This window comes from Equus quagga, chromosome 7, assembly GCF_021613505.1.
Source record: "Equus quagga isolate Etosha38 chromosome 7, UCLA_HA_Equagga_1.0, whole genome shotgun sequence".
Classification (NCBI taxonomy): Eukaryota; Metazoa; Chordata; class Mammalia; order Perissodactyla; family Equidae; genus Equus; species Equus quagga.
The window spans coordinates 116,472,665-116,489,892 of record NC_060273.1 but is presented as its reverse complement, the minus strand read 5'-3'; the positions used below and the strand labels follow the sequence as shown (position 1 = coordinate 116,489,892).

The 17,228-nt window shown below is 53.8% G+C and overlaps 2 protein-coding genes across 4 annotated transcripts in view; one reads left to right on the top strand and one right to left on the bottom strand.

Moving 5' to 3' along the window:
* Positions 1-10,715, bottom strand: part of LOC124241572 (uncharacterized) — a 130,933-nt gene extending 120,218 nt beyond the window's left edge. For 2 of the 3 annotated variants that reach the window (XM_046665448.1, XM_046665449.1), the window contains exon 1: positions 9,528-10,715. In XM_046665448.1, the coding sequence (XP_046521404.1) occupies positions 9,528-9,945 (418 nt within the window). In that variant the 5' untranslated portion in view covers positions 9,946-10,715. The remainder of the gene's footprint in view (positions 1-9,527) is intronic. The other variant, XR_006889255.1, reaches the window with a different exon arrangement.
* Positions 10,716-13,773: 3,058 nt separating this feature from the next.
* Positions 13,774-17,228, top strand: part of NR2F1 (nuclear receptor subfamily 2 group F member 1) — a 9,762-nt gene continuing 6,307 nt past the window's right edge. The window contains exons 1-2 of the mRNA XM_046668625.1: positions 13,774-14,236; positions 16,681-17,208. Of these exons, the coding sequence (XP_046524581.1) occupies positions 13,774-14,236; positions 16,681-17,208 (991 nt within the window). The remainder of the gene's footprint in view (positions 14,237-16,680; positions 17,209-17,228) is intronic.

Genomic DNA, 17,228 nt, shown 5'->3' with positions numbered 1-17,228 from the left:
AGCCGCCGCGCCGAGGGCCACGCGCGTCCCAGGGCTTTGGCGAACGAGGGGCCGCCACAGGAGCCTCAGGAGCCGGCGGCCGAAGGCGGGGCAGGCCTCAGGAAAGCCCCGGGGGCTGCCGCCAGTCACGGACGTCATCCCGGCAGGGACCTGGGGAGCGGGGTCACCGACCAGGGCACGGACCTGGCCCCGGGAGCCTGCCCTGCTCTGCGGCGGCCAAGGCCCATACCACGGGCTGGGAGTCTCCCGGGCGGGGGCTGCGGAGGGGCCGGGGGTGGTGGGGGCTCGACGTGTAAGCTAAGGTAAGTCTTGGTTTCCTAGACGTCACGGAGGGCAGAACCACGCTAGATGAAGTTAGACAGTGACAGTGGAAGGACAGAGCCGCACCGAGACAGGCACATTCTGCAAGGTGGGACTCAATTGCATTTCTTCAAATCCCTGACCCCAAAGCTTCGCCCTGTGACAACAAGCGGCTTCTCCGCAAGAGGGTTTGGGGAAATTAAGTTTCTTGGGCCCCTTACATCCCTGTTCTGTGAACTCAGGGAGGAAGGCAGACAATGGCAGCAGCCGAAACACCTGAGATCTCTCGATACAAAACGTGGACGACGATTGGAGTCATTTCTGCCTCCGCTTCCAGAGGGAGCTCAAACCTGACGCATCAGTTATCCATCTCCAACGTGTAAAACAGGACACTCGCGAAACCTGCTAGGGACACCACCGCCCGCACCTGGCGGGGGTTACCTTTTGCAAACAGAAAAGGAGACCTGACTTTTTTCAATTTAGTGCTTGTGTGAACCTAAGGTCGGGGCTTGCGCAGGGTAATACACTCCTTTGACCCTCTGGAGACTAGAACTGAGCAAAGGGAAATCAGGCGAGGGAAACGGAAGATGCTGAGAAGAGAGTAGCGAGCGGAAGGCTAGTAGGTGGTGCGCAGGGGCTGCTTGGACCCCGCGGCGGGACCCGGCTCCAGCGTGGGCAAATCACAGGGCGCCCGGGCCCAGGACTCTGGGCAGACCTGGCAGAAATGCGGCCACGTGCTCAGGGCTCCTGTGCTCTGGCTCTGCATTTCGGGGTGAGCTGCACACACACGCCCACACACACGTACACAGCGGTGCATGCCTCTCTCCTGGCGCTGGAGTCCCTCTGAGGTTGTCCAGACAGCGGAACCTCACAAGTTCCCGCCGAGCACGGCCACTTGACGATTTCGCTCACGCTGGATGAGGGGTAGCTCTAGCCCGGGATGGAGGGCAGACGGAAGCGCCTGTCGTGTGGGGAACCAGCCCGGCGCCAGGGAAGGGCTGATGGAGTGGCAGATCCTGGGGAGGGGCGGCGTCCACCTTAGCTTGGGGCTCCTCCCCGCCATTCGGTCCGGCCACCTGTCATCTCGAGCTCGCCTGGGTCCTCGTCCCGCCCCGCTCTGCGCAGCCACGCTACAACCCCTGCCAGCCCGAGCTGCGCGCCCTGGTGGCTCCCGGCTGCCCCGGCCCTGAGAGCCAGGGCTCACCCCTCACTGAAGCCTCTAGATACAAACAGCACAAGCGCCGCTTTTCCTGCATCCAAATCTCGATCTTATCCTACCACCCAGCAAATGACTCGCCGGTATTTGGGATGGTGGTTGTTCTCTTAAAAGTATATTAAAGGATCATTGGCGTCTCCCTGGCAAGTCATTACGTCTTTACCCCCATCAATTAACCACACCTCAGAGGGCTGCTATTAAGAGCTAAATTGAGCTGCAAAAGTAGGTATCCCGTTTCAGGCAGATGTTGTTATCTCCCGCTGAGATAAGCTGCCGGCGGGGCCGGACCCGCAGCTTCCGCAGCTGCCCGAGGCGCGCTGCACCAGGCTGAGGACGCGGGGCCGCGGGGCTCCAAGGGAGGGCCCCGCCCGACTGTGCGCTGGTGCTTCAGGAGCCAAGAGGGGAGGGGAGGCCACTAGCTCCCCGACCTCAGGCGCCGTACACGTCAAGGGGAAGTGTCTCCAGAGTTCTGCCAGGGAAAACGCGAAGAGCAAGCCGTGCGTTTTTGCGCAGAAAAGTAGAGTGGAGAGTGCACCCAAAGCCCCAGCTCCCCGCCCGACAGCCGGAAGCGGGGCGGGAGGAGGGAGAAGAGGGCAAAGTAGTGAGTTTGGCTGGCAGCCCTCCACCAACACACCCCACTTCCTCTTCCCGCCACCCCGGCCTCCTTCTTCCCTACTAGCAGGCCCCCAGAACCCCTTGTGGAGGAAGACGCGGCGCAGTGGGAACGCTGGATACAGACCTACGGCTTCCGGGACAAAAACGTTGCGTGTAGGACAAAGGGGATTCACTAGGGACCGCCGCGGCCTTTCGCCCAGATGTGTCTTTCCATTCTTTCTCACCTCCTCCCTCCCCCGCCCCATCGCCGCGAGGACTTGGGGCACCGCTCTCTCACGCAGCTGGGAGACCCTAGAGGGCTGAGGGAAGGAGAGAGCAAGGAGACGTGGCCCTCACTGCAGTTACAGGGCTTTCTTCCCGACAGTGGCCACCACAATAAATTTAACTAACGCTAAAGGAGATTAATTTCCCAGCATAATCCAATTAAAAGATTTCTAAAGTAATCTTTTGCGAAAAGGAAAAAAAAGGGTGCAGCTAAAGAGGGGACTGGTTTTGGTGACAGTGATTTATCGCCTCGGCACAGCATGCACTGGTCGCTCGCTCTTCTGTACGCAATTTGACCAGAGCATCCCGTCGGTGCCTCCCAGTCCAAACCTTCGCCTTCATGAAAGACAGCCATCCATCACGCCAACCTGGGCAGGAGAGAATGTGCAAGAGACTGGGGTTGCTTACAAGCACCATAGACTTTTTTAAGTGCTATTAGATTTATGGTCTCTTTTTCGACGCCCATCCAGAGTAATTAGCACATATGTTCTAAATAGATGATAGTTTTGTGAGCAATAAAGCAATTACCCATCGCTGGAGCTGACAGTTCCTCCAACTAAACTCCAACCAGCAGCTAATTGGAAAAGTCATTTCAGCTCCATTGTCTGCAATTAGTCCTGCTAAACTACTACACTCCAACTAGCTGGTTTGAGGTTAATTTATTCAGTGTTGTATTTGTACGGACGAGGCATTGCCACTAAGGGACTTGCCTTTTGCCCCTCCGGAATGCACTCTGGGACAAGAGGAGCAGGTGGGAGTGAGAGGCCTATATTTTAGGGCTGGGATGGTTCCCGAGGGGAGGGAGCGCCTGTCCCAGCCTCAGCTTCAAGGTCAGTGTCCAGTGCGCTGAACGCTGTGGACAGGGAAAGCCATTGTTTCTCCTGTTGAGCAGTAACTGAAGAACACTGCTCAGTTCATGCTACCAAAACCTTGGTTTGAAGAAAAAAAAAAAAGTCAGCGTAGAGGAGTCGACTGGGTTCTGAGCTCACCTTTCCTCCCACACACCCAGTCATGACCCTGGGCTACCAAACTGTCCCTAAGGGATAAAGGTAGACTCAGACCTGTCAAAACAGGAAAATTCCAAGCCCTCAGCGGGGAGAGGGAGCCTCTAATTCTTGGAGTGGTTGGAGGAAAGAAAAGACTAGAAAGGTCAGGCAGCCCTGCTTCTGCCTTCAGCCTCTCTGAGCGCAAAGTCACTTCCCCCATTAAAACTGGGGTTTCTCTGTGACTTTCTTTCTTTGCTTTTTGCCCCCCTTCCTTCTACTCTTATCTTTTATTCTTCTCTCCTTTCTGAAGTTAAGCCCAACAGGTCCAAGATTTGTGCACAGTGAGTGGAAAAAATGTGTTAAACGTCAGTTTGACGCCCCACCGGAGCTTCCAAATATCCAGCGGCTGGGATTCTTCTACTTAATTTAATCTTTATTGGACAGGGCGGCTCCTACGCTCCTATTCACCAGGAAACCCCGGGAAACGGAGCCGCTGGAGTTCAGAATTGAGGGCGGGAAGGGAAGGAGTTAAAGAGACATTAATTCTCTCCCACCCAACCTCGAACTTTGGAACTGCGATCCTGCGATCCCCCGTAGGCTGGGGGTAGGAGGGGAGAGGGCTCAAGGTCCTAGCCCTGACAGCCAAGGGTCTCTGCGATCCGGAGCAGGGGGCAGGCAGGCTGGCAAGTTGAGATGGGAACTTGTAGCCCTGGTAACCTAGTATTCCCTTAAAGGAATTTACAGCGCAGTGTCCCAGGCTCTGGGAGCAATGCAAATTCTGCTTAGAAGAACATGGGGTTTTGCGGGGGGGGGGGGGGGGGGGGGGGACGACTTTTTAGGAGGTAAAGCACCGTGTTTTCAGTCCTAGAAATCAAATGTCCTTTTGTGGATAGCCATTCATACTTAACAACCTGAAGGCTGTTTCTCTTTTATGAAAGTAAATACAACAACGCCTAAGGAAGACAACTTAGATGGCATTAGTCAGCGTAGGAGACTTACTAAAATAATTCTAATTTCAAAACAAATCATAATCAATTGCTCAGCTTCAAAGATTTGGAGATATGTATCTATAGCAAGAAAAACTTTTAAATTGCCTAATGCAAAGCTCTTGTTTTCCACTTACTTATTGTGTTTTAACCAATTTAATTCCAAGAAAGACCAAAAAGAAAAACTATTGGGGAGAAATTGAAAGTAATGGTCTCATCTTATTCCATCAACTCCCACCTGCCACACAACCTCTACCTTCTGAAGAGAAATCCTCCTGTCAGTATGGCTTCCAGTTGAAAACGGAAAGGAAATAAGATGTCTTCACTAAAAGAACGTCCATCGTGTTCTCAGTTATTTGCTTTTCTTCAGGACTTAAATATGACACCCCAGAGAGTGAGGGCAAGAAGAAGTTGAAGGAAGAGTCAGCTGGAGTGTCACCTGGACTTGGTAGAGAATCCTAATGTGGATGTGTGTGCATACATATGTGTAAGGGCAAAATGACCCACCCAACTAACTCCCTCCACCAGAATGTACGGGAAACATTTGTGTATACATCCATGCACCCAAAAAAATCTCTAACCACATATGTGCAGAGATGTAGCCTATGCAAGCTCAGCTAGCTGTCCACACACACGTTTTTGCCTCTGGAGTAAAGGCATTTTCATTGCTCCCATAGTTTCTTTCCATTAAGAGCGATTAGATGATGTCTATTCAAAGTTGCTGATCCAGAGAGAAAATAAGAGGAGATAAAAGGAGATTTCAAGTGACCTCCTCGTCCCTTTCACACAAACCTGAGCCCTAGAATAGCCGAGGATCAACTAACACAAAAGCCCTTTCCTTTTTCTTTTCAGCTTCAGAAGATTTCATGCAAAGGGTTAACAATAAAACATAGAACTATCCCCGGGTTTTGTTAGATCATACATTTGGAATACTTTATTAACTCCTCCCATCGATGGGCTAGGTTTATTATCCACCTCTGAAATGGGTAAATAAAATATACATAGCATAACAGAGGTCATAATTATTTACTGCTCCATGTGGTTTGCATCAGTGATGTACTCTGCTCATTCTTTTTCATTTAAACTTTACCTAAACCCTCTCGCTCCTCACTGATGGAGGACACTGTAATAAACATATCTTTCCACTGACAGTTTAGAAGGAACTAAACTGGTTTAGTTAGGTTAGTTTGCTTTATTATTTAGATTAACCTTCTGATAGGTAAATGGCGATTGTAACATGACGGTAGTTACCAACAGATCGGCTGGCTTTGTGAGCCAATACTTTTCCACTAGTTTATTTCATAGGCAGTGAAGATAGTGACATAAAAGACTTAAACATATTCGAACCGTCTGTAACCAGGGAATGTCCAACTCAGATCTACTTCTGATGGGCTGATCCTGTAGTCAAAGAAATAGGTGCTCTGACAGGTAACTATTAAGGGAAATGATTACATAGTGTAGTTGATTGTATTGTCAGGGTACTTTAACAAGCTTCAAACTCATTTCAAAACTTCAACTTTTCATCCAAACCCAACCCATTTTCCCCAGGAAGAAGAGCCATGCAGTATTCTTCACTCAAGTCAGGCATTTAAAATGAAGAAATAGGTTTTGTAACATAAAATTCTCCAGTTCTTTCTTTCTTTTTGCATAAATGCAGTTAGATAGCTAAGGCTTGATTTTCACAAAAAGTAAAATATTTGGCCCTGGCTTCACAGTCTGCTAGGGATGATTGCCACTTTTCCTCCTATAAAAGGCTGGATTTGCATCCAAAGGTCAGCACTTGCTCTCCTGCCATCCTCTCTTGGCTACTCTTGGGCCCTCTAACTGGGGGGCCCAAGCAAAAAGAGGAAGGGCTTCCCTTATCTCTCTTTTCCAAAACACATGCATTAAATGGCCAATGTGTGAAAGAAAACTAAACCACTTTCTGAGGTAAAGCACTTATCTCTGGGCGTTTCGACCCAAAGGTGACAAAGAAGAAATGCCCAGGCTCCCAGAATGATAATGAGTATGTGAGCCTGCTGGATCCGAGGTTCAACTACCTGGGCAGGCTATGAGCAGGCAGTCCAGCAGGAGCCAGACTCCCAACTTGTCCTGTCCACACTTTCCTGTTGACAAAGGCAGAACTTTTTACACCTGGGCAGCCACAATACAGACTGAGTTCAGTCTTTCGAGAGGGTGGGTTCCTGACATAGTCCAGAGCTTTTGTTTGTTTGTTTGTTTGTTTTTGTTTTTGCTTATTAATAATCACAAAACATTAGGCAGGCATTCTTATGCCTCTCTCTACTCTTTTCTTCAAAATATCTATGCAAGACCATTTTAAATACATCTTCAACTGCGTTTTTCCCAGCCTTAATCTCATGCCAAGGGAGACTAATTGATTCGGCACCTTTAAAATAAGCTCTTTGGGAAAGGTCTGCAGTAAGATCAGAGGAACTGACCTTTCTCCCAAAGATTGCAGGCATGTTCATCTCTCCAGATGGGCTTGATAAAACAGGGTTATTTCTGTTCTGTGGTCTCTTTAAACAGAATAATACCATTTTTAACGATTTGAGGGGGTAGGGAAGAGGTATGAGAGAGAACTTCCTACACATGTCTGGTCATTTGTAGGGTCTTGCAGCTCTTGAACTAGATTTAGAAAACGTTTTACAAGGCCACCTTTGTTCAGTGTGATTTACCAAAAAGTCAAAATGAATGATCTGCTGAGTTTTGGGAGAGCGAAATACCAATATCAAAGAGGTCACAGGATTAGTGAAGAATGATTCAGCCTTCGTGGAAAGAAAGGTACTAGGGAGGGGGGTGTTAATCAGCTAGAAAGCCTGCTTAGATCTGGACTCTGGGGCCTGGAATGCGAGTCAATACGGTCTGCGCAGCCACAGATCTCTGCTTCCCTCCTTCTACCAGGTTGCAACTGTTTACTGGCTGTCCGGCTAGGAGAGATCAAGTGTTGTGTGGAAGGTCTTTTAAAAAGTGATTAAGGCTGAGCCATGATACTAGCAATCCGCAAGGGGCATTGTAAGCTTGCAGCCTGATTCCTGTTCCCCAAGCGGAGGAGTACCTTCTCATCGTGTCTCGGGGGAACACACACTGGAGACTGTGTCTGCAGTAAACGGGCCTATGGGGACCAGGAGGGCAGAGAAAGACTGGAGAAGGGAGACCAGGCCCTGGCGAGGCTTTGCCCGTCCCTAAATCGGCCTCACCAGAGAGAGACCTTGGAGAGGGCCAAGTATGTATGGCTGCTGGGCTGGCCGTCTCAAGTAGCGTGCGGAGGCAAGAGCCACAGCGGGTCTAGGTCCAAGAACCACGTCCACAGGCTGAGAAGGTCCCAGGGATGAAAGGCTTGGGGGAGAAGGGAGGGAGAGAGATCTGGAAAAGAGAATAGTGAAAGAAGGGTGGAAATTGCAACTACATTTTCTGCTTCTGCAGTTGAGTGTGCCTGGACACGTGTGTGGAATTTCACTGTTTGAGGACCTACGTGCTCTCGCCAAATATGATCACTTTTCTATTAGATGCCCTATCCAACAACAATAACAGATATTGTTATCTCCTGGTTGAGTGTGGGGTGCATCAGGCCCCAGGACCAGTGTGCCAAGTTGAACCAGCAACAGACGACAGCCTTGTCGAGAGAAAGCCAGAGCTCCCCAGGACCTTAGCTGACCCCTGAGTCCCTCTACGGCAGCCATTTTGCTGGAGGTGGAGCTGTGAGTGCAAGTGGAGGCGCTCTGCGGGTGTGCAAACGCAGTCGGGGAACAGAGGGTCCCTGGAAGAGAAATTGAGCCCTGATCGCTGCTTGGGCTGGACGAGTCCCAGAGGGGGACAGCGCCTCTCCTCGAAAAGCCTGGGTTTTTTCCTGCCCCCTCTCGCGACAGAAAGTTGGCGCATTTGCCCTGCAGGAGCGCGATTTTTCCCCCTTCTCCACCACCACCAACAGCACCCCCCCCCCCCCCCAGGACTAGGGCCGGGGGCTGCACGTCTCTCTCCCTCTCTTTCTTCCGGGAGAGCGGGCAGCTTCGCCTGAGGCCTCGAGGGCCCCGCTTCTCCCCAAACCCCGGGGTCACTGCGGATCCCAGGGGCCTCTCAAGTCTGGAAGCTCAGGTTGGGGGCTCGCAGGAAGAGCCCACAGCGAAGGTGAGTGGGCGCCACCGCTCCCGGGGAGTCTCAGCTCGTCCTCCCTCCCTGCCTTGACCCTAGCCTGCGAGGCACAGTTGAGGCCAACCAAGCTTGGCTGGCTCATTCCAGCGCCCACCCAGCCCCGGGGCGCGGCCCCGGGCGCGGCTCCCCCCGCCCCCCGCGCCCGCCCTGCACGCCCTCTGACGCAAACGCGCGCCCCTGCCCAGCGCCGAGGAAAGCGCTCCAGTTGGTTTTAATTGAGGCTGTTCCTTTCACAACCACCCCCTCGGTCCCCACCCCCAGGAGGTGACCCCCTCCCCGCCCCAAGCCCTGTCGCCGCGGCGCGAGGAGTCTGGCTGGGCTGCGGGGCCGCGGATGTGGTGCTCTCTCGCCGCCGCCGCCGCCGCGGGTTCTCCGCTGGAGAGTCGCTGGGTGTCCCTTTTAATCCGCTGACACTATCGCCCACATCAAACAAGCAGCCATCAGTCGCGTTGCGTTAGGGGATCCCGTTACAAGCGGCGCCCGCAGGTGGGCGGCAGGAGCCGAGGTCGCCAGGCCCTGGCTGCAGGCAGGCAAGGCGCGGGCCACAGGGCCAGCCCGGCCCGACTCCTCCGCCGGCTCCCCCGCGGCTCGGGCTCGGCACCGGCGGGGTGGCAGGGCGGGTGCTAAGCCTGCCGATCCGCCTCCCGGGTCCTCCGCCCCCGCGCTGGAGGCCCGCAGCAGTTTCCCGCCGGGGGCGGGGGGCGGGGAGGTAGGGGGTAGAGGGTGGGGGTGGGGGAGACCTGTTTTGAATTTGGACTGATGCTCGGCTGGCACGATTCTCAGCTCCAGGGCGGCGCGGCGGCCGCGATCCCTGCCTCCGCGCCACGGCGGGATAGAGGCCGGGTGAGAGCAGCTCCGGAGCGGGCCCTGCGGAAAGTTCTCCTCGTCCGGCCCTGGCTCCCAGGACTCTGGCCCCGACCTGCAGGGGCCATGAGAGCCAGGGCTGCCTCCCGGCCTGTCCGCGTTGCCAACTCCGAGTTCAAAAGAAATGATAATCATTGCATTACTTGCCTGGTGGGGCAGGACTCGGCCGAATCTCGCTTCTGGTGCCCATGACTGACGGTCCAGGGTCCGAGGGTGGCTGGGCCCGCGGACCGGGCGTCCAGCGGGCCTCCGGTTCCCTGGCGCTCGCTCTCGCCTCCTCTTCCACTCGCTCCGTCTCTTTCCACGTTCTCTTTCCTTCTCCCTGTCTCCCTCTCTCTGCCTGCTTCCTCTGCCCTCGACTGCCTGCCTCCGTACCGTATTGGGAGTAAAATTTAGAATTTGTATATAGAAAGCTTGTTCTTGTTCTTTTCCTTTTTTTTTTTTTTTTTGGTCTTTTAATCATGTTCGTTTCACCTTTTAACTGACCAGGAGAGGTGAGCGCGTTTATTTGGGGAGAGGGGTGAGGGCAAGGAGCCCCTGCCGGCCCCAGTCGCTTCCTCTCCATCAGCTGCGTACAATGGGCCGCCGCTTGCAGAGTGCATTGACTGCCTCTCCATTATTCGAGCTGGAGGGGCTGTGGGGCAGGCACGGAAAAGCCTTTATTCTCTTTAAAATCGTCGCTCGTCACTAAGCGGTCGCCGACTCCCGACTTGCAGGCTGGAGAGACCGGGAAGCGCAAAACGCACCCCAAACACGCAGCGCTTCCCAAACCCCTCCCTGGTGAAATTTAAAGTGAGAAGGAGTAGTATTAAAAAACAAACCCTACCTCTGTCAATACAGCGTGGCCATTTACTCCCACCTTTACCTGAGGGCATGTTGAGGCTGGGGATGCTGGAGCTGAGACAAACTTTTACGCTCTCCCGAGTCGAGGGGCGGGCGGGCGAGCGTGGCTCCCACCCCCGGCGGCGGCGGTGGCGGCTTTGTCACTCCGCGCCGCTCCGCGCCCGCCTGAGCCTGCCTAGGGGAGCGATCTCAAAACGAGGGGGGTGCGAGTGTGCGATTGGAGAATATGTAACTAATAGAAGTATCATTTTCCCCCAGTACGATCTTTCAAGGAAAAAAATCCATTGAAAGAATTTTCAAAGTGCTGTCTCCGTTTGGAGAAAAGGCACAGGCTGCCTGCAGGGAGGGGAGGAGGGACCCGGCTGTGCGCCTCCCAGGCGCGGCTCCCGTCCGCTAGGTGGCAGCCGGAGCCAGCGATTCCTGCAGGCCCCGCGGCGGGACTCGCTCCTCCGGCCCGCCCCTCCTCCCGCGACCAATCGCCTTCGGGAATCGGGGTTTCTCTCTCTCTCTCTCTCTCTCTCCCCTCTCCTCCCCCCTCCTTCTTCTTCTCTCTCCTTCTCTCTCCCTCAGTCTCTCCCTCTCTCCCTACCCCTCCCCCTCTCTCTCTCTCTCCCTCCCTCCCCCCTCTCCCTCCTGCGTCTCTTTCTCCTCCCCACTCTTCTCCCGCACCTCTCCCATCTCCCATCTTCTTCCCTTCTCGTGGGCTCGCCCCTTTTCTCTTTTCCTAGGACTCTGACTTGGCTGCTCTAACACCCCTCCCCCGACTTACTACTGTTTTATTAATAATTATTGAAGCGTAATTTGGAGTTCGGAACAGCCTGATACCAAGGGGGGAAAAAGAAAGAAGAAGGAAAAATAGGATTGACTGGAAAGTTTATTTTTAAAATCATCTTTAGGATGAATAGGAACCGTTGATTCAGATTGATTTTCTGGCAATAGCTGCAAATTCCAGGAGTCATAATTAAACCTTTAAAACCAAGATATACTTTGGACCAAAAACCAGGAAGTCCTTACCCTGTTTCTTAAAAGGATATAAAATGAGCAAAATCCACACTTGGATTGCGCTTATATGTGAAAGAAGAAAACAATTCAAACCCAGCATATTTCACGAATCATTAAAATGGTGAGAGTTTAATTCTCATTAAAATTTTTCCTAACATCTTCAATGACACTCTCTTCATGCTCATAAAATCTAATTTTAAAAACTTTTCAGAAGAGATCAAAATCATTTCCTTCTAATTCTCTTTTTTACCCACTGCAAAGCGTTCTCCCCCTCGCCATCCCTTCCCCCTCTGGTGTTCGTGTTCGTGTGTGTATGTGTGTGTGTGTGTGTGTGTGTGTGTGACCATAGACGACCCATACTAATCAGGTCTCAGAGTAAATAGCAGCGCAGGGCGATCTCAATGTAAATTGCGCTTGTCAGAAGCACACCCCCCTCCCTCACTTTCTCTCCTCCTCCCCTCGCCTTGCCCGTCAGTAGGTAGCTAAGAGGGAGGGGAAAAAAGAAAGAAAGAAAAAGAGGAGGGGGAGGGGCTCTCCAACCAATGGCGTGCGGGAGGCTTGGCTAACCTTAGCCTCCCGTTTTCTCTCCCCCCGATTCAGGGCTCTGACCAGTCAGTCGCCTTTGATTATCAGTTGCCAGCAGCCCTTCTCTTGGCTCCTTGACACGAGCTCCATATAAGGCAGCGATCTCCATAGAAACGTGTCAGTTTCAATAGTAGTGTCAAAGTTCACTATATACAGACATTCGCGCAGATCCCCTTTTCGGAAACATTGCTCTGCGAGTCCTCCCGTTTAAACGCATTCAATTTTGGGGTCTCTCTCTCTCTCTTCTCTCTCTCTCTCTCTCTTACTCTCTCTCTCTCTTTCTCTCTCCTCCTCCGCCTTTCTCTCTCTCTCTCAATCTCTCTCTCTCTTCTCTTCCCCTCTCTCCTCTCTCCCTTCTCTTTTCTTACATATTCTATTAGTTGTTTCCCCCGTCTTCTTCTTCTTTCTCTCCTTTTTCTCCCTCCTCCTTGTCTCTTTTACTCCATTCCGGCAGAAGAGAGAGGGCTAAACTTAAAAAAAAAAAAAAAAAAAGGAGGAGGCACCCCTTCGTATTCTTCTTATCGTTATTTTATACATATATGATTTTTTTTGGAGGGAGGGTGTTGGTTCCCGGCTGAAGAGCACTTATTTAAAATACTAAAAAAAGAACATTTTTGGGCGATCTCCAGGGTTTTTTTAACTAGCTCTGTGTGTTATAGCAGAAGAAGCAGAAGAAGGAGCAAGAAAGAGGAAAAGAAGAGGATTATTTATTCGACCTACTTTGGATGTCTCTCTCGCTTTTTTTTTTTTTTTTTTTTGCAATTCTTTTTCTTCTGATTTTTATTTTGTCTATTTTGCTGTGAATTCGTCGCCGGCGTGAATTATCTCGTATTTTTCTCCCCCTCCTTCACCTCCCGAAAGAAGAAGGCGGCGAGAGCCCGGCGCCACCGGCACAACAAAAAGAGCAAAGTGTGTGATCCTCCTCTCCGGCTGCCTCCCGCTCTCCAGCGCTGCCTTCCTGAATGGCTGGCTGCGTCCGGCCCTGGACCTGGCCCCCCGACACGAGCGCGCCTTGATCGCCGCCGGCAGCCTCGCCCCGCGCCCTGCTCGGCTCACCGCGCTCGCCTCAATCCCGAGCCCAGCGAGGGCTCCCGCCGGGACAGCGGCGGCGGCGCCGGCGGCCCGGACCCGGGCTTGCGCTCCGGCTGCGGCCCCGACTCCTGCTCGGACTCCGGCCCGGGCCCCAGCTCCTCCAGCGGCGCTCGCCGCTGCAGCTGAGGCGGCGGCTCCAGCGGCGCCTGCAGCCGCGACCTCCTCCGCCGCCGCCGCCCTCGCCGGCTTCCTCTATGTCGGCTCAACCGGCGCGCAGCGCGTAGCCCGAGCGGCGGGCGGGCGGGCGGGCGGGCGCCCGGCGCGGGTGAGCGAGTGTGTGTGCGAGTGTGTGTGTGCGCGGGGGTGCGGGCGAGGCGGAGGGCGAGTGTGTGCGCGCGCCGTGGCCCATGCCCGCCGCCCCCGGCGCTGCGCCCCGCGCCGCTCCCGGCTGTCGCCTGTGCCATTTCTGATTTTGCAACTTGGGGAAGAAGAAAAAAGCGAGAGAAGGGAGCTTGCTCGCTGGGGGGGGTGGGGAGGGGGGGGGAAGGAGAGCGTGGCCCCCCCAGGATCCGAGCGCGGGGGGAGCGGGCGAGGGGAGCAGGGGTGTTGGGGGGGGAGCCTGAGAGCCTGGGGGGGCTGCAAAAAGAGAGAAAGAAAACAGCAGGAACCACAACAAAACGCCAGCAGGGCGGGCGGGCGCGCAGCAGCAGCGGGGCGGCCGAGGCAGTAGCGGCGGCGGCGGCGGCGGCGGCGGAGGCAGCGGCCGGTGCCCGGCTCGGGCTCGGCTCCCGCGACCCCGGGGCGCCCGGCGGGCCCCCCGCCCCCTCCCCCTCCCCCCTTCCCCTTCCCCTTCCCCTCCCAGCGCGCCCGCGCGCCCCGCGGCCCTCGGCGAGCAGCTCGGCTCCCCCCAGCGCTCCCCGGGCCCAAAGATATGGCAATGGTAGTTAGCAGCTGGCGAGATCCGCAGGACGACGTGGCCGGGGGCAACCCCGGCGGCCCCAACCCCGCAGCGCAGGCGGCCCGCGGCGGCGGCGGCGGCGCCGGCGAGCAACAGCAGCAGGCGGGCTCGGGCGCGCCGCACACGCCGCAGACCCCGGGCCAGCCTGGAGCGCCCGCCACCCCCGGCACGGCAGGGGACAAGGGCCAGGGCCCGCCCGGCTCGGGCCAGAGCCAGCAGCACATCGAGTGCGTGGTGTGCGGGGACAAGTCGAGCGGCAAGCACTACGGCCAATTCACCTGCGAGGGCTGCAAAAGTTTCTTCAAGAGGAGCGTCCGCAGGAACTTAACTTACACATGCCGTGCCAACAGGAACTGTCCCATCGACCAGCACCACCGCAACCAGTGCCAATACTGCCGCCTCAAGAAGTGCCTCAAAGTGGGCATGAGGCGGGAAGGTGAATATTTCTTCTCTGCTTCTCTCCCTGAGCTTCGCCCGCCTCCCCGGCCCTCTTTCTTTCTCTCTTGTGGGGGTGGCTGCGTATGGGGCTGGGGCTCCTGCGGTCCTGGCCCGTCCCAGCTTCCCCTGTCCCTGCTGCCTTCCTCCCCCGGCGTCCCCCCCTCCCAGCTCGCTGCCGCTGCCTCCCCCTCCCGGCCTGCGCTCCTCTCCCCGGCTCCTCCACCCCGCCCGCTGCCTGCTCAGGATTGTATCCCTGGGATCGCGAGCTGTGGCTGAAAATCCCCTTCCTTCCTCTGTCTTGGATGTGCTCGGTGTGTGTCTCTTTTCCGCGTGTGCGTCAGGATGCTTGGGTCTGTGCTGGCATGAACTTGGGGAGGGGTGCTTATTTCCCCCAGAAAAAACTCTGTTTCTGTGTTTTTTCATTCCACTTTCTCCTCCACTTCTTCGTACTCTTTATTTAAAATGGGGGAGGGCCAGGGACTGGAGTACCCTGAACCACAGACTCATTGCTGCATCATCCTTTTGGAAGCTTAGCCTGGAAAAAAAGGAGCGAGATTTATTGCACTTGTAGGTCTAATTAGGGGGGAAGGGGGGCTTCTGGACTGTTCACTGGTTCCCTGCCTCTTCACCGAGCTGGGGCCGCCTCCTCCAGAGCTGTGGCCTTGTTTTCACCCCTCTACTTTGAAAGGAAAGTTTGTGACTGAACCGTGCTTTCATAGTTGTGTCATTTTTTTAAAAGCATGATACTCATTTTATTTCTTCATCAAACTCCACCCTCTGCTTAAATACTGCATACAAATTACAATTTACAACGGCATTTACCGATCCTTCTGATTTGGCTATAACGCACACACTGCAGCTGGCATGAGCTTCCACATCATTTAATCCCTGTGTTGTATGGATTTGGTTTCTTTTAACACAACTTTTGATGTTGTATTTAGATATGCTTCATGTTCATGTAGCAAGAGATGCAGCACTTTTCTTATAAATATATTTAGCTGCTTACAGTTAAAGTTTATCTCCTGACAATCATTAAAGATGTCTTATAGTCAAATTAGCGAACCAGTCAATTTTGCAGAATGCAGATTACTCCTTCTTGTAATTGACTTTAAAATTATATTTTATATGCCACAAGAAAAGAAATTGAATTCCTTCAGATCTCAGGGAGCAGGCAAATATGACGACTTCATTTCTAGCTCCAGGGAGATTTTGTAGGCATCTGGAAAAAAAAAAAAAAAACTTTGAATTGTGCTCTCATTTAATTGAAAAATAACTGCCAAGTTCAAAACCATAATTAGAAAAAAGTATTCTAGCCATTATGTTTCAAGAGCTTCAATTGCATTGGGGCTTGCATTAAAATTAGAATCTAAGGAAACTTAATAGTGCACAACCTGAAATAAGACAGCTACGTGTACATGGACATATCTAGATTAATTTGTTGGGGGGAGAGTTCGGTAGCCCTAACTTTTCCTAAAGTTGTCTTTGTTTACATGGCAATTTAAAACGCTGGCACTGTTGAAGTAAAACATACACATTAAAAAAAAAAAAAACTTTGGTCAGCTTTAAGAACTCAAAGCATGCTTACGTTTTGCATTCAGATGGTTAATGAATCCAGTGTTTTTGCAGTTGCAAGCTCGTGCATTCACTGGGCAAAAGCTGGCTGCAGGTTGCAGTGGCACCGCGCAGGACAGACATTAATTATATTTCCCACTTTTTTCAATAATGTTTGGCTACTGTAAGTTCAACTCTTCTTGAAATTTTTCAATTTTGTGTTTCTTTTAATAGTGAGAACTCTGTGTGGGGCGATGGGGAGGTGGGGATAGGGGAGGGGTGCAGGATACTTGTTTTCTATTCAAAAGTTGTAAGTGGTTAGTAGGGTATGTAACTTGTAACTATTTTAAGGATAGTTCTATAGCATTTTTAGAGAATATGGAAACATTTTGAGCAAAACGCTGCTTGCTTGCAAATGAAGAGGCAGCTAGGCATTTACCTAGAATCACAAGCTTTCTCTGGTTTCGCCTGGTTGTTGTTTTGTTCTGTTTTGGTTTTTTGAACCCTGATTTGTTCCATTCTGGAGGGGTGAGTGGGATTTCCTTAATCTGTGTGTTACTCCCTGGTGGTGGAGGGGTTGGGTGGCACTTTCTTGGCCACGTCGGGCTGGGGGCCCTGAAGTCAGGCCTAGTTCTGGCAGGGCGAGGGTGGCCAGGGGCGCAGGCGATGGCTGGGCATGTGGAGCCGCGGAGCCGGAGGGCCTCACCCCAGATTTCCTCCCAGGGTGGGCTGTGAGTGAGAGCGAGCTCGAGAGAAGATGCGGTGGCTGCGGGAAAAGCCTCTGCATTGTGTCGGGTGCTCTTCGGGCGCGGCGGTGTTCTCTTCGGGCGCGGCGGTGTTCGCAAGCCCCCTGGATGCACATTGCCTCTTTTCTCTCTTTCTTTTTGTCAGCGGTTCAGCGAGGAAGAATGCCTCCAACCCAACCCAATCCAGGCCAGTACGCACTCACCAACGGGGACCCCCTCAACGGCCACTGCTACCTGTCCGGCTACATCTCGCTGCTGCTGCGCGCGGAGCCCTACCCCACGTCGCGCTACGGCAGCCAATGCATGCAGCCCAACAACATCATGGGCATCGAGAACATCTGCGAGCTGGCCGCGCGCCTGCTCTTCAGCGCCGTCGAGTGGGCCCGCAACATCCCCTTCTTCCCGGATCTGCAGATCACCGACCAGGTGTCCCTGCTACGCCTCACCTGGAGCGAGCTGTTCGTGCTCAACGCGGCCCAGTGCTCCATGCCGCTGCACGTGGCGCCGCTGCTGGCCGCCGCAGGCCTGCACGCCTCGCCCATGTCCGCCGACCGCGTCGTGGCCTTCATGGACCACATCCGCATCTTCCAGGAGCAGGTGGAGAAGCTCAAGGCGCTGCACGTCGACTCGGCCGAGTACAGCTGCCTCAAAGCCATCGTGTTGTTCACGTCAGGTGAGGCTGCGGTCGCCAGG